This window comes from Rhodnius prolixus, unplaced genomic scaffold, assembly GCF_049639745.1.
Source record: "Rhodnius prolixus isolate KJV_2025 unplaced genomic scaffold, Rpr scaffold_14, whole genome shotgun sequence".
In the NCBI taxonomy this organism is placed as follows: Eukaryota; Metazoa; Arthropoda; class Insecta; order Hemiptera; family Reduviidae; genus Rhodnius; species Rhodnius prolixus.
The window spans coordinates 5692754-5707127 of NW_027411594.1; the positions used below are offsets into that span (position 1 = coordinate 5692754).

Below are 14374 nucleotides of genomic sequence, written 5' to 3' on the forward strand. Positions count from 1 at the left end.
GTAAGGGGCCATAACAATAGTAGACACAGAGAAAAATAATTTCAAATTCGTTTAACCTGATGCAAAGTGTTCTTAAGAATTGAAGCTCTGAGGTTTCCTCAGTATTTGTACAAATAATGCATCACGGTTAAGCGTAGAGGGCATTAATTGCACAAATAGAACCCATAGAATTTCGATTAAGGGATTAAGAAACTCGGCGTCTATTTACGAAGAAGGCAATTATTGTCAAACTTGCTGCTTAATAATTGAGCCTTCATTTAAACCCTAATTTGTATGAAGTGTGTTACAATAAAATAGTAAACACAAATATTTTCGCAGTGGGATAAGGAAGTTTTATTTTCTAAGATCCTATTTCTTATTTCGCAAAATAATTACGAGTATAAGGTTCTGTGTTGGTAAATAGAAATTAAATAATGTACACACAACTTGATTCAAGTGTCTGTATTAAGCGGAGCGGACTTACAAAACAAAATCTGTATTATCATCAGAAAGTTAGCCATAACAAACACAGCTAGTATTTATTATTTTTATTATGATCTGGTTTATTTAACACTTTGGGATAATAGCTATTTGGGAGTTATTTCCGTCTTAACAGCAGTGTCAGTGAACCATTTCACGCTTAACAGAAATAAGCTAAATTCACTGAAACGTTTTAGCGAATTATAACACAAAGTACACAGGGTGTGGGGCGAAGCAGTATCTATCAACGAAAGTAAAATAGATAAAATAAAATTACGATGCCAAAAGTATTATTTAATAATTACTTAACAGGTGGGCGCGTAATAATTAACAAAGGCTGAACGGTCACTGAGGTACCCGGCCTGCACAGCGGTTGAGTAAAATAACCACCTCGTGTAGCGGAAGTGAGGTGTGCGTTAGGCCCCAAAACGCCACAATGCGTATGCCCAGATATAACAAACCTACCCGGATGCGTTAGCAGTACGTGGAGCACGCTCAACACGGAGAAGCGATAGTAAAAGGACGCAAATATGTTAGAGGGAAGAATTTTTCCACATTGACCTTGAAACAGCGAAACGTTTACACGCAATGCGGGGCAATTCTTGGGGTCACAGAATAAGGGTAGATAGTCAGATCCGGCCCGGAGGACCAAAATGTCAGCGCGTGAACTTTGACACCCCAAAGCGTAGCGTTAATCGGGGCGCTATGCGCCAGCGGATAAAACCGGAAGTGACGAAGCGGGTCACAATAATCGTGAATAGGTCACACCTGAATACCTGCAAATATATATATAGAGTAGAGCAGAGGTAGGAATGAGTAACACTTACCCTTGCGGCCGGATGTGAAGCTCCTGAAGCGCAGTGCTAGAAGTATAAGGGCGAATGCCAGGACAGCGGATATGGTAGAGGTATAAGCGTCTCTAAGGAAAGCGGAAATAGTACATGTATATGCGTCTAGAAGGAAAGCGGAAATAGTAACTGTATATACTTGTCTGAGGGTTAAGCGTAGCGTGGAGGAAGAGGGAAATCTCAGGAAAGGCGTAAGGAGAGGACGAACCTTGCACCGGAAGCGGGTCCACGGAGTGGCCCGCGAAGCGTAGAATTATTGGGGTGATGTCCCTGGATGTCAATCGAGTGCTGGTACGTGTATACCTCCAAGGCGGAAGCGAAGCGTAGCAGCGTAGAGAAGCGGTAAGAAGCACAGTAAAACCAGCAGGCTCAAAGGCACATACAGCAGACCAAGCACCGTACAGGACGCTGGTCAGTAGCGGACTCCTCAATAGATAAGGAGGTGACCCTATGGTCTAAGAGAAGGTAGAGGGGGTAGTTGGGCAGCGTGAGAATGGCATAGAATAACATCGAAAATAAGTTAAAATATATACAAAGCTGAAAGTCCAACCAGCGGAGGCGAACGTCAGTACGCGCGCGGGCGATGGGCCGACCAGCGCGAAGTCATAGCCAGCCGAACTGGCCGAACGTCTCCGATCGCGACCGAACAAGAGGTGTTTGGGGTTTTAGTACTAGGGTGTAAACTGTAGAGTTCGCCAGTGACCATAAAGAAGTTTCTATTTAGTTCCGCTCTTAATTATTGGAAATATTATGATGTTCTAAAAATGTGTGTTGTCCTATTTCAGGACTTTTTTTTTCCAGGATGTTGATGATTTACGCAGAAACATATTGTAGTGTATTAGTGGAGTTAGCTGTTTGAAAGAACGGAATAATAGCGTGTTAAGTAGACGTGGAATTCAACCTCTGATATCTTCTCTTGCATGAGGAATTCTCAGCCTCAGAGTTCAGCAAATTGTAGGAATTGTAAAAAGTAATTTGAAAATTGATCTTTCAACTTATTTAAATTAAAAGTGCTATGTTGGACTTATTCCAATGACTCACTTCTAGTACCATTTATAAGCATCCCTAATGAAGATTCTGTAGATTGAATTCTGGTTCCAATATAAATTCTCTGCTCGAATGCAGCGTTTAAACTTTCTCAGCATCTTAATTCTCAATAATTGCAAAAATTAGAAATGTACATGAGGACCACTTTGGGATTGAATCAATAATTAGTCTTACCATAAAGTCTGTCTGTAAGAGATGTATGCTCCTTAATTATGTCGCCCATTCTTTTATATAAATCACTTGCCAGTGGAAGTAAAACTTTCATATGTCCTTGAAGCAACCTCATAGATGGTGGAGGGTCCTGTCATGAACATAAAGAGAAAGAAATTTAAAAGAAAAAATATTTAAATGATAGTACTAAATATACTGATAGATTTCTTTACTCGTGCATTTGATTTTAAGCAAAACAATTATCAAAACTCCTTAACAAAAACTTACAGTTTAAAAAGTTAAGTATAAGGGTTGATTAAACGCCAAAAGGTACACAAATCAGCAAGTACCCAACATTTCATTCAAGCTTAGTTGATATAATTTAAGTAATTTTGCTGCATTAACTTTTCCTTCACATTTTTTAGAATTTATTAGATGTCACAGACCCTTATGCTGGCCAGTTCGTTCATAATATTATTTGGTTATAATTATGATAAAATGTATATTATATCTTCGTTATTAAATAGGTACTTTATTTTAATTCTATTCCAAATTATTCTTCTGATTTATCTTTAATATGCCCTTTATTCTGAAGTTGTCACATCTTATACATGCATGTTAAAGTAGAAAAAGACAAAGTTAGAGTCGGCTACTGTTTAAATTTGAATCACGGAGGATTTAAAACAATATTTCAGACTTGAATTCGTCTTACCGAAATATTCGTGAGCACAAATAACACACAGTTAATAACAAGTAGATTATTCAACAACAATTATTCATTTCTCAATTGTAATTTAATTTTACTTACAGTAAAATACTGGAATAATTAGCTGTCCTAAAAGTATGCAATACTTATTTATTTTATATTACATAACATATATATACCATTGTGAGAAGAACAGCTACATTGAGAGTGTGATTGAAGAAAACTATATTATTTGCGATAAAGCCAGATAATTATTACCTATTATTATAAACGTTTGACTACTTCATAAAGTAACAATTACTTTAATCGAAGAATAAACTTAAACAGACGATTTTTATTAAAAATAAAATAATCGAAATCATTGATGTATGTTGGTGTAAGCATTTTTTTAAAAAAGTTTTTAAATTTTGTAGCCTCGTATTTTTTTTTATTTTTTATAACGTTTTCTTTTTAACCTGTAATTAATAGTTTGATTATTATAGATTAATAGATATTACAGTCAATCTACAGTGCTACTTGAACAAATTTTTTGTAGATGAAAATGGCCAGCATAAGGGTCTGTGACATCTAATAAATTCTAAAAAATGTGAAGGAAAAGTTAATGCAGCAAAATTACTTAAATTATATCAACTAAGCTTGAATGAAATGTTGGGTACTTGCTGATTTGTGTACCTTTTGGCGTTTAATCAACCCTTATACTTAACTTTTTAAACTGTAAGTTTTTGTTAAGGAGATTTTTGTACCTTTTGGATAGATTTTCATTTTTGTCTATTTTGCTAAGTTACATATCTGCTTTACTGTTTTTTTTAAATTTGGAATAAGCAATTCTATCATTATAACCTGATAAGGTGTTAAGTAGTAACCGTAACTACCACTGGAGAGATCTTTTTAAAGAATGATTATAGTTGCGGTCCCCAAACCATCCTCAATAACAATTTTTTTGAGAAAGCCTTTTTATATAAAATAGGAAGGTATTTGTACGTAAAAAGCAAATTTAAACTGCGATTTCAGACCTTCCTTTTAAGAGGAGTAAGAAAAATAAACGGGCGATTACAGTACTTCTCCCTAAAAGGCAAAGAGGCAAAGATTTTGAATCGAACGACAATTCATTAATGTAAATAGTTTCACCCATTGATAATTTTAACGATTTCAGTACTTCCTCTTAGTAGGTGTAAGAGCATGATGGCACTTCACAGCCATGTAGAGGAGCTTTAATCACTTCTTCGTGCTAAATTTTATCAAAATCGGACAAAGCGTTATAGAAATATTGGTAATAATAGTTTTAGAAACGGCCTTACTTGGGTGGGGCAAACTCCCCTCCATATAAGGCGTAGCGACGAGACTTTTAAAGTGCAAATCTGTACAAAATTTCGATTCGAATGACACTTCATTCATGAAAATCAGTTCACTTGTCGATAATTTGAAACGATTGCTATACTTCCCCTTAACTAGTGTAAGAGCAGATCGCCGCTTTAATGTTACGTAGGGGAGCCCTAACTCTATCATCCTACCAAATTTTATCAAAATCGGGCTAAGATTTACAGAGTAATTAGTAATAATAATAATTTTGAAGGGGGCCTTACATAAAGGGGGCTAACTCCTCTCTAATTCGGTGTACAGCGTCGAGACCCCCAAAAGGCACATCTACATAAAATTCCGAATCGAATGTCACCTCATTCATGAAAATCGGTTCACGCGTTTAGGCGCTACGTAGTTTACAAAAAAGGTAACAACAACAACAACAACAACAACAACAACAACAACAAGAAGAAGAAGAAGAAGAACAACAACAACAATTTCTGAAAATGCCGTTTTTGCTCATTTTCGGCAACTTTTTTCTCGAAATCTATTAGGTCTGGGGGGTTGCAAAAAAATTACAGTTATAAAGGAGGGTTTGCCCTACATTTTAAAGAAAATTTGGGAATTTTATCTTTTATAGAAAAAGAGAAAAAAATTGTCAAATTTGGGTGTTTTTTAACGTTACGCTTTTTCGTGCACTTTTTGACGATCAATCCTTATACAACTGTCCTACCGGACAGTTTTAATTACATTGTAGTCCACATCATGGTAGGCAGTATTTGCATGTGGATGAGCTATCAAGAACTGCAACAGATCTTTCAAACCCATGCCTTCTTTGTGCTGTTCAGTTCTAAAGTAGGAATGGGCTAACAGATGAGTGTGCAATGATGTAAGTAAATCACGTAGATGTGTTGTACTGTTCAACGATGTTCGCCACTGATTATCCTCAAAATCACCATCCACAGTTAATTGATCCTCCAGGATTTCTAAGATTTCGTTCTAAAATTAACCAAAATTTATTATTATTACTATTTTCTATAGAAGAATAAAAATTCATTCATTTTTAAAAAATGAAATTTAATCAGATAGATAGCTAGATCTTAAAGGACGCGATGAGTGCCGACAAAGTGGAAAATAAAAAATAATATTAATAAATTACCGTATTACTGCTAAGATTGTGAAGTAATGTATCTAGAAGATCATCAACTAATTTATAATCTCTGGATGTAGTATCGACAGCACCAGTCAGTCCACACATCGATATTAGACTGGAAAGTTGAGTACGTTCTTCCAAGCTGGTTACAATAATACTTAAAAGCATTTTCTGCTCAAAAAAAAAAAAAAAGTGAGTTTAAAATAAACTTAAATAACTTACCATGAAGTTTTAGTAATTTAAAAAACTTTTCAGTATTAAAAAAACCTTACCTGTCCTTTAGTTAGATGAGACCCATACGGTAATAAAGTTTGTAATAACTGTAAACGTTCCCTAAGAGGTGGAAGCAATAACGATGCTCCAACGGCTAGACACTCGTTTACTAGTACAGAAACAGAAGCAGGGATCTGGAGATCCACCAACCTGGGAAAAATACAAATGTTTAACAAAATCTTTTTATAGAACCTGGATATTTGAATGTAAAGTACTATAAAATAATATTTCCTTTTTTTGTTTTTTACTACCTCTTATACAAGATGTATTACATCGTTTCGAATTTTACAGTTAACCCACGAAATATCCATTTTGAGGTCGTGAGAAAAAAAAAATATAGTTTTTATAAATGTGTTTGTCTGATGTTTTCTGAGATTTTTTTCGAAAAGAGATCCTGTGATTTTCTTTCAACTAAGTTTAATTATTTATCATAAATAATCATTGATCATTTATCTTCCTCTTAAATATGCTCTTATCTCTCAATAGGAGTTTTTACTGTACTTACTTAAATAAATAATGTCGCATAGGATCAGCCTGTTTTCCTAACAATTGTCCGGGACCACACTCAGCAAGTTGTGCTAAAGAAAGATGTGTATGCAATAGACGCAGACATGCGCTTGCAAATTCTTCGGATTCGCTGTAACAATAAATAAATAAATAGCTGAATCTGCAATACTAGGCAACATTAATGATTTCGTCCGTCAGAGTGTTAGAGGTGAACATCAACTTTTAATTGTCCAGCAATGTTTCTGAAACTTCATCTCCATTATTTTTGCCTCTGTATCGAAATTATCATTTTAAAACAACGAAAAAACTTTAGCCACGTTAATTTCAAGGAATGCATTTTCCATCTTATTACGTATATAAATTTTCTTGGAAGCGATTTCAACTAACTGTCTTCGCAGATTAAACTTTGCAAAGAGACTACATCTGCTTAAAAAAAGGTCAATTCATATGTTTACATTTACAAAAAAAAAAAAAAAAAAAAAAAACAATACATACACTTTGGTTGCAAACGGAGCCTGTATTACAACCTCCTCGAAAGAACTGCAATAAGTTTCTAAAAAGTAAAGCAGCACTGAGAATGTCTCTTCTTTTAATTCTGCACAATAAGGTATTTGCCACAGCATAGAACTATTGATGGATCTGAAAAAAATGGAATGTTTCATTAGAACAAATTATTGGTATTTGACCGAAAACAAAAAATCAAAAAGTATATCTCACCTTTCTGCGTACACTTTTGGAAGTACTGACCAGGCGGCACAATAATGTTTACCAGCCGTAATTTTCGTAGCTCCACTTACTGAAGCTATACGAGTCGGCAAAACATTAGCAACTAATTCTGTGCCCATACCGAAACGTACAGCGTTCGTAGTTCCATCTGATTCTACAATAGCTAGACAATGATTGGCAACACTAGCTATATCTAATACTTTGAACGATTTTACACAGTATACCTGCGTCAGTGTAAATCTACTTTTTGGAGTCTCGCCCCACCAATATACCTTAAAAGACAAAAAATAATATTAAATTCAGCGGAAGAAGATAGATTGATATTTTAAGATTAACGCTGTAACCACCATTCGTAAAACACGCCAAAGAATATGCAGCGTTAGGACTGCCTACGAATGAGAGACACCGTGAGGATTTCCCAGAGCCGAGGAGGTTTTCCTTAATTTCCTTTCTTCTTTGCCTTCTTTTTTCCTTTCACATCTAACCGTTCAAAGCTGGCAAGGGAAAAGAATGAAATGAGCGAAGCATGGACAGCAAAGTTTAAGCCTCCCCAAATGCGGAATGACTAAGAAATATAATTTCAACAGAGAAAATATAGAAAGGAGCACTCATCTCTGGGATTAAGAAACACGAAATTGTGGGGAATAAGGATCGATCAAGAATACTGGAGGGAAATTTTTTCTAGGGTTGGAGATTTTGGGCCAAAAAAACAGACACATGGGAAGTTTCCAGGCCGAAATCTACTCAATCGGAAGATACGATCAGTTTAACCTCAACAGGAGCTCTTGAAAACGAGTCACTATAATAATCAGGTTTCAAAGTGGAAAAATTAAGATTCGACCATTGGGTGAGTTCTGTTCCCAAGATCTTGCAGCCAAAAGAGGGCTTGATCAGCATAGACAAGTAATGAATATAGTATAAAAGTTGGCAGAGGAAACTTGTGGACACTGAGTCAGCCAAAAGATCGCCCAGATCAAGGACTAGTATCAGCCGTTCTATGTTTAAAAAAACATTTCAGATATTGGCACTAAGATTACCTAATTTTCAGGAAAGTAATGCACCTTCCCTAACACAGTTCATCGCAGATGGATCTGAGGTATTACCACTTAGTAACTGAAAATTTTGTAATAATAATTAATGCACAGAGTCAAACTTACTGCGCCTGATTGTGTGAGTGCCAGGGAAATTCCACATCCGGCTACGAGCTTAGTGCATTCTCCATCAGGTAGTGTAATCTTCTGTGGTGTAGTAAATACCAGTCCACCACACCGTCCCCACTGATAAATAGTAGTCCTATCTTTGGCCAGTGCTAGAGTATGACACTGGCCACAAGAAATATGTATTATGTTTGCTATACAAAAACATGGGTTCTCTCTAGATAAACAGTCGCCCAAACCTGAAAACAAGAGACCACAAAAATAAGAATACAAAATAAATTATAAAAAAAAATATTACAACAAAAATTTTAGACTATATGGTTAGTGAAGATGAAAGTATGAGAAGCGTGCCATTAGTAGAAATCAACTATCATTTCAAATATGTTTACTTCTAAACAATTAAGGATAACTTGATCAAACCGTTGGCCAAGATATACACTTAACTTCAAGGAACTAAATTTAATTAAATTCATTATTTTAAAAAAAGTATGAGGTACGTAAAAACCACATTTACGACTAACCTATTTTCTTAAAACTTGAACCATATAATCTGCACTTTTCAGATAACTCTCCAAATAAAATCAATTTTCATAGAAAATATTTCAAATAGAAATGATTGGCTTAACTGTAAGTACATGAAATTTCAAGGAGAAAGCTTTTCCCCTTTCAGTAATTTCTTCTGTAATCTTTTCAGTTTTGAGAAATTCTGTTTATACATTTATGATAAGTGTTTTTTCGGATTCAGAAGGCTTTAAAATTTATATCTTCGGTAAAATCTCACTTTCAAAAAGACTTGAAATCCTTCAATACGATCTTACAACATCCTCTTAAAGTATTAATTTACTACTTTCAAACAAATAACAGAAAAATTATGAAAAAGAAAGTACTAACCTAATTTTCCTTCCGCACCATCACCCCAAGTGTACAAAAATCCATTTTCTGTAAGTGCAGCATAGTGGTCAATACCTACACTAATACCGACACATTTTACTCCATGAAGACAACCACCAACAGGCCTTGGTTGGACATGATCAGTTGTATCGTCTGTCAAAACCAGATAATCATTCGTATTATGTAAGGGGTGATAAAACAAAAAATGTTTTATAACTAAGAAAATTTTATAAGACCTTAAACCCAATCTAGATTCTAGTATTTTATAATGTGGTTAGGTCCGCAGTTCAGGATAATATCTTTGATTTTATACATCTTAGCTTGTATGTACATATGGTATTGCATTTCCGACCGGTTTCAGACTTTCATCCATTATCAGAATTAGATTTACCAATTTAGTAAATAAATACCGACTTCACTTACGTTACCATCTCACACTATACTCACTGACTGAGAAAGGGAGGTTACATAGTGTTATTACTACACTTGGTTACATATGTAATATTCTGAATATTAATGAATCGTAAAGCATTTTGCAAAAATATATATGTAAAACTTAATGAAACTTAGTACGTGTTTAAGGGTTCTGTGCATATGGAATGTTTTATAATTGTAAAGTTGCAGTTGTTCGGAGTTATATTATATTCGGGAGGGGCACGCGAATTTAAGCAGAAAGCACGGAAGTACACTTATTTCATTTGTGAACATAATTTTATAAATTTTAACACATATTGTACAAATAGAATAAATAGGCGTGCTAAGGTGGAACAAATCAAAGAATCTGTGATAATCTGATTTATGAATATTTTATCCCCTATACAATTAAAATAGTTTAAGTGAGTTTTTTATTTTTCATTTTATTTTATTAAACCCTGTCCTCAGACGGTGTAAATGGGAGAAAAGCAATTGAAACTACGGGAGCTCTGTTTAAAATTCAATAAGGAAATTGTCTTTCTTCATTGTAACAATGCAAGACATTGGTTTTAAAAAATTAATAATGGGAATTTTATAAAAGTTGCTACCAATCAAACGGCATTTCTAAGGGCATTTTGAGAAGAAGTCAAATTATTCATTTTCTGGAACTATAAAAAAAAAACAGACTTTATCGTCACTTACACTCCCGTTGAGTACTAAAGAGAAAAAATTGAAACAAAGCGCTGATTTTTTTTTTTTTTTTTTTACAAGGCCAGACTTGGCACCATCTAACTACTATTTGTTTTGTTATATGGCACATTTTCTTTGCGGAAGAAAAGTAACAAACCTAATAAAGATAGAAATCATTAGAATATTGCCACTTCTGTTTTTTCATTCATTAATTTTGAGATAGAACAAATTAAACAAAAAAATTGAAGCAGTAATACCTTCTTGCCAGGCCCACACTCTACCACCTTTAGTTAAGGCCAATGTATAATTTCCTCTAAGGCCGCCTCTAGGTGTAGACACACATATTACCTTCAACGGCAGCAGCTCTTCCACCCAAGAAGACATACTCGTTACGTTATTACTACCTACACATCGATACAAATCTCCCATTGTGTTCAGTACGTAAGTACTCCATTCGCCAGCTTCAATCTGAAACAATTTGCAAAGTATTGGAGTAAAAGCATGTAAAAAAGACCATTCTTACATCCTTATACCTACACAAACTATTGAACTATAAAACCTAATTATTTTTAGCAAAAAATCATTACCTGCACTAAATTGTTGAAAGGTTCTAATCCACTAACTCTATAATCTGCAGTATCTTCCGCTCTCACAGATTTTCTAAACTCTTTCCTAAACGGCCAGATGAACACTTCTCCATGGATCATTCTTTCATCTACTATTTCAATATCCACTTGTTTCTTCTTAGGTTTACTTTCGTTTCTCTGTTGAGATGATGTTATTGCGGCGGATGGCCCACAACTTAATCTTGCCTCTGCTGTATAATCACTAGCCAAATTTGCTGCCTAGAAAGTACATATTAGTTTATAAAGAATAAAAAAAAAGGTACATAATCGCGAGTTTGAACATACTAACACACTCAGTTAGTATTAAAACTGACAACACTTTAGAAATATTCTTCCAAAATAAATAAAAAAAAATAGAGAAAAAGTTTACATACACTCTATGCACAGATGAAGTTCAGAGTGCAAAAAAAAAAACTGAAAATATAGAACCTAGGTCGCCGGAGGGCTGGCAGAGATTAACGAGAGAGGAGATTGAATGTACGTATGAGCACTAGGATTCGAGAAAAAGCAGTAGGCAAAAAGTCTAGTAAATCGTGGAGCCAGAGGTTGTAGCTTGGGAAGATTAAATCGGGAATTGAGCCAAGGCTGTGTGTTTACTTATGTTCCTATTCATTGGTTGTTTTCTGACCTTAAGTACAAACCCAGACGTTTAAAATGACAAATTCTTTTTTTTTCAGCCGATGCCTCTCCTAAAGAGTTGCCCAAACATGTATAAAAATGCAATACCGATTTAAAATGGTCTGCATAATCTTTAATATCATTCAGCTAGAGCAAACGACGAGTTGCTCCGTAAACATTTTCTGCTCGGCATAGTGGGCATTGATCATCGCTGGCCGTGTCTATTTTATGCAAATGAACTAGCTAGTAGTGATTATGATGTACGGTTATTAAGCGGAACTATAATGCTTATTTCCTAGGGCAGATCGCTGGGCCTTAATCAAACTAACGTTATTTGTACAAAAACTATCAAATGCTATTTGTCTTTGAAAAAATATAATATACAGGGTGACCAGAGTTATATGCTCCACCCACTTTTTTTTTTAACGGCGGGAAATTTTGAAAAAATAAAAAACTCGTGGTTAATCATTTTTAGTCTAGTTTATTTTCAGTGATTGACCCATTTTTTTAAACCCCTCGAGATACAGCATCCAACTTTTGTTTTTCAAATAGAACGTTATATTTTTTGTTGCATATTTTTATAGGATTTGAGCTCCTAAAAAAAACAAAAAAAAATTTTTTGAAATCGGTTAGGTTTTTCAAAAGTTATGGTGGTTTAAAATATGAAAAACAAATTTCAGTTTATTGTCAAACTTACGTTATTTTTTTTTAAAGAATCTGTTCAAACTGGGCAGAATCAACAGATAGGCAAGCCAAAACTCTGGACTCCCACGCTTTGCTTGTAGCACTTGGGGTGGCGAAGTCAAGATCTAGGCAGGCTAGAGTTTTTCGACGTTTCAGATCATGGACTGAAGCCATGGGATTAAGGTTACTGTACACTTTATTTTTTAGATATCCCCACAAAAAAATAATCCATTTGGGTTAAGTTCAGAGATCGAGGTGGCCATTGGATGGGACAATGGGTCTCTAAGCACTTTTCATGGAAATTTCTGTCCAGGTAATCTCGAACCACTCTCGCATTATGTGCCGGGCAACCATCTTGTTGAAAATACTTATCTAGCCGATGTTGTAGAGGAAAATCTTCCAGCAGAACTGGTAAAATGTCTCTTAAAAAAAGTAAAAGATACCTAACACCAGTTAAGTTCTCTCTGTAGAAGAATGGGCCGATTAATTGATTTCCTAAAACTCCACACCAAACGTTTATAGAAAAAACAACCTGAACGTCGAATAACTCTAGCCACCCTAGATCTTGACTTCGCCACCATAAGTGCTGCTACAAGCAAAGCATGGGAGTCCAGAGTTTTGGCTTGCCTATCCGTTAATTGTGCCCAGTTTGAACAGATTCTTTAAACAAAATAACGCAATTTTGACAATAAACTGAAATTTGTTTTTCATATTTTTAAATACCATAACTTTTGAAAAACCTAACCGATTTCAAAAATTTTTTTTTGTTTTTTTTTAGGAGCTCAAATACTATAAAAATATGCAAAAAAAATTATAACGTTCCATTTGAAAAAACAAAGTTAGATGCTGTATCTCGAGATTCAGGGGTTTAAAAAAATGGGTCAATCACTGAAAATAAACTAGACTAAAAATGATTAAATACGTGTTTTTTATTTTTTCGAAATTTCCCGCCGTTTAAAAAAAAATGGGTGGAGCATATAACGTTGGTCACCCTGTATATTAGTAAGACATCTTAATAGTTAATAATGCCGATTTTCCTCAATCATTTAACTACGATATATATTTGTTAACTCTAAATAAACTTAAAGGAAAAACCATACTTACAAATGAAAGAAGAAGAAGTACTGCTCTGTAAAGAGGAATTCTATCTGAGACCAAAAGCTCTAGTATATTGTACGGACGTTCTGACAGCACTCGCGTCATACTTGCAAAACATTCCATCAATAATTTACCATCAAGTTCAATTGTAAAACAAGAAGATACTGATAAAGCTAATTTCGACCAATCCAATATAGCCGTCAAACTTCCTCTCTGTACTGCGATCACCAGCAAAAGCGAACAACACATTTCACGATCAGATGGTGTTTCTTCTGGAAAAAATCAAATTTTTTTTTAATTCCATTACACAAAAAATAATTTACTCCTTCCGCTTATTGGTAAAATATAATTTCGAAACCTGGCAATGAAACAGATGATTTCAGGAATTCCGATACTCTTGTTATAGTTTCTCTTCCAAGAGGTGATAATTGATTATAATTGTCAGTCAACGAAAGAGGAGGCAGAGAACGCACTGCATCTAAAGCTGTGACAAGCACTTCACCACACAAACTGGGATAAGTGTTCCCTATAATAATAATAATAATAATATTTTAGAATAATATATTTTAATTGCTTTTAAAATCACTAAAAAAAACAAGCAAAGGTTCATTTTCACTTTTACAATATAAACATAACTCATTTACCTCATCTTCAGATTAAAATTAAAAACCAATAGTATATTAATCATAAAACTTAAAAGATCAATAAAGATAAAATGACTTTAAACTTGAAAGAAACTTCCAAATGTGTTATTAACAAATATTCAATAAGTATTAATTTTCTAATTTTGATTTAAGTTATTCCTATCATTCCAACTATGTTTTTAGAGTTGTCTCTACTTGGATACCCTTTTAAACGTAATATATCTTTTTTTAGGTGGCCACAGTTTCAAATACTAAACATCAAAATATTATTGCGAATTTCTCAATAAATACTGACTATTTCACAATTCAATGCATTCTTGGATCGCCAAAAAATTCGTAGCCTCTGTTTTTTCTAAGGAACTTTTATAGAGTTTTGCACCAATT

At 34.3% G+C, this 14374-nt stretch overlaps 1 protein-coding gene across 3 annotated transcripts in view; it reads right to left on the reverse strand.

Annotated features, from left to right (window-relative positions):
• The window catches only part of LOC141451737 (probable E3 ubiquitin-protein ligase HERC1), a 58042-nt gene that overhangs the window by 42152 nt on the left and 1516 nt on the right, over positions 1–14374 (reverse strand). For all 3 annotated transcript variants that reach the window (XM_074123331.1, XM_074123329.1, XM_074123328.1), the window contains exons 4-16: positions 13705–13872; positions 13353–13618; positions 10908–11165; positions 10578–10788; positions 9217–9369; positions 8326–8564; positions 7160–7440; positions 6938–7081; positions 6441–6572; positions 5935–6085; positions 5669–5833; positions 5260–5508; positions 2529–2655 (exon numbers count right to left, since the gene is read on the reverse strand). In XM_074123331.1, the coding sequence (XP_073979432.1) occupies positions 2529–2655; positions 5260–5508; positions 5669–5833; positions 5935–6085; positions 6441–6572; positions 6938–7081; positions 7160–7440; positions 8326–8564; positions 9217–9369; positions 10578–10788; positions 10908–11165; positions 13353–13618; positions 13705–13872 (2544 nt within the window). The remainder of the gene's footprint in view (positions 1–2528; positions 2656–5259; positions 5509–5668; positions 5834–5934; positions 6086–6440; positions 6573–6937; positions 7082–7159; positions 7441–8325; positions 8565–9216; positions 9370–10577; positions 10789–10907; positions 11166–13352; positions 13619–13704; positions 13873–14374) is intronic.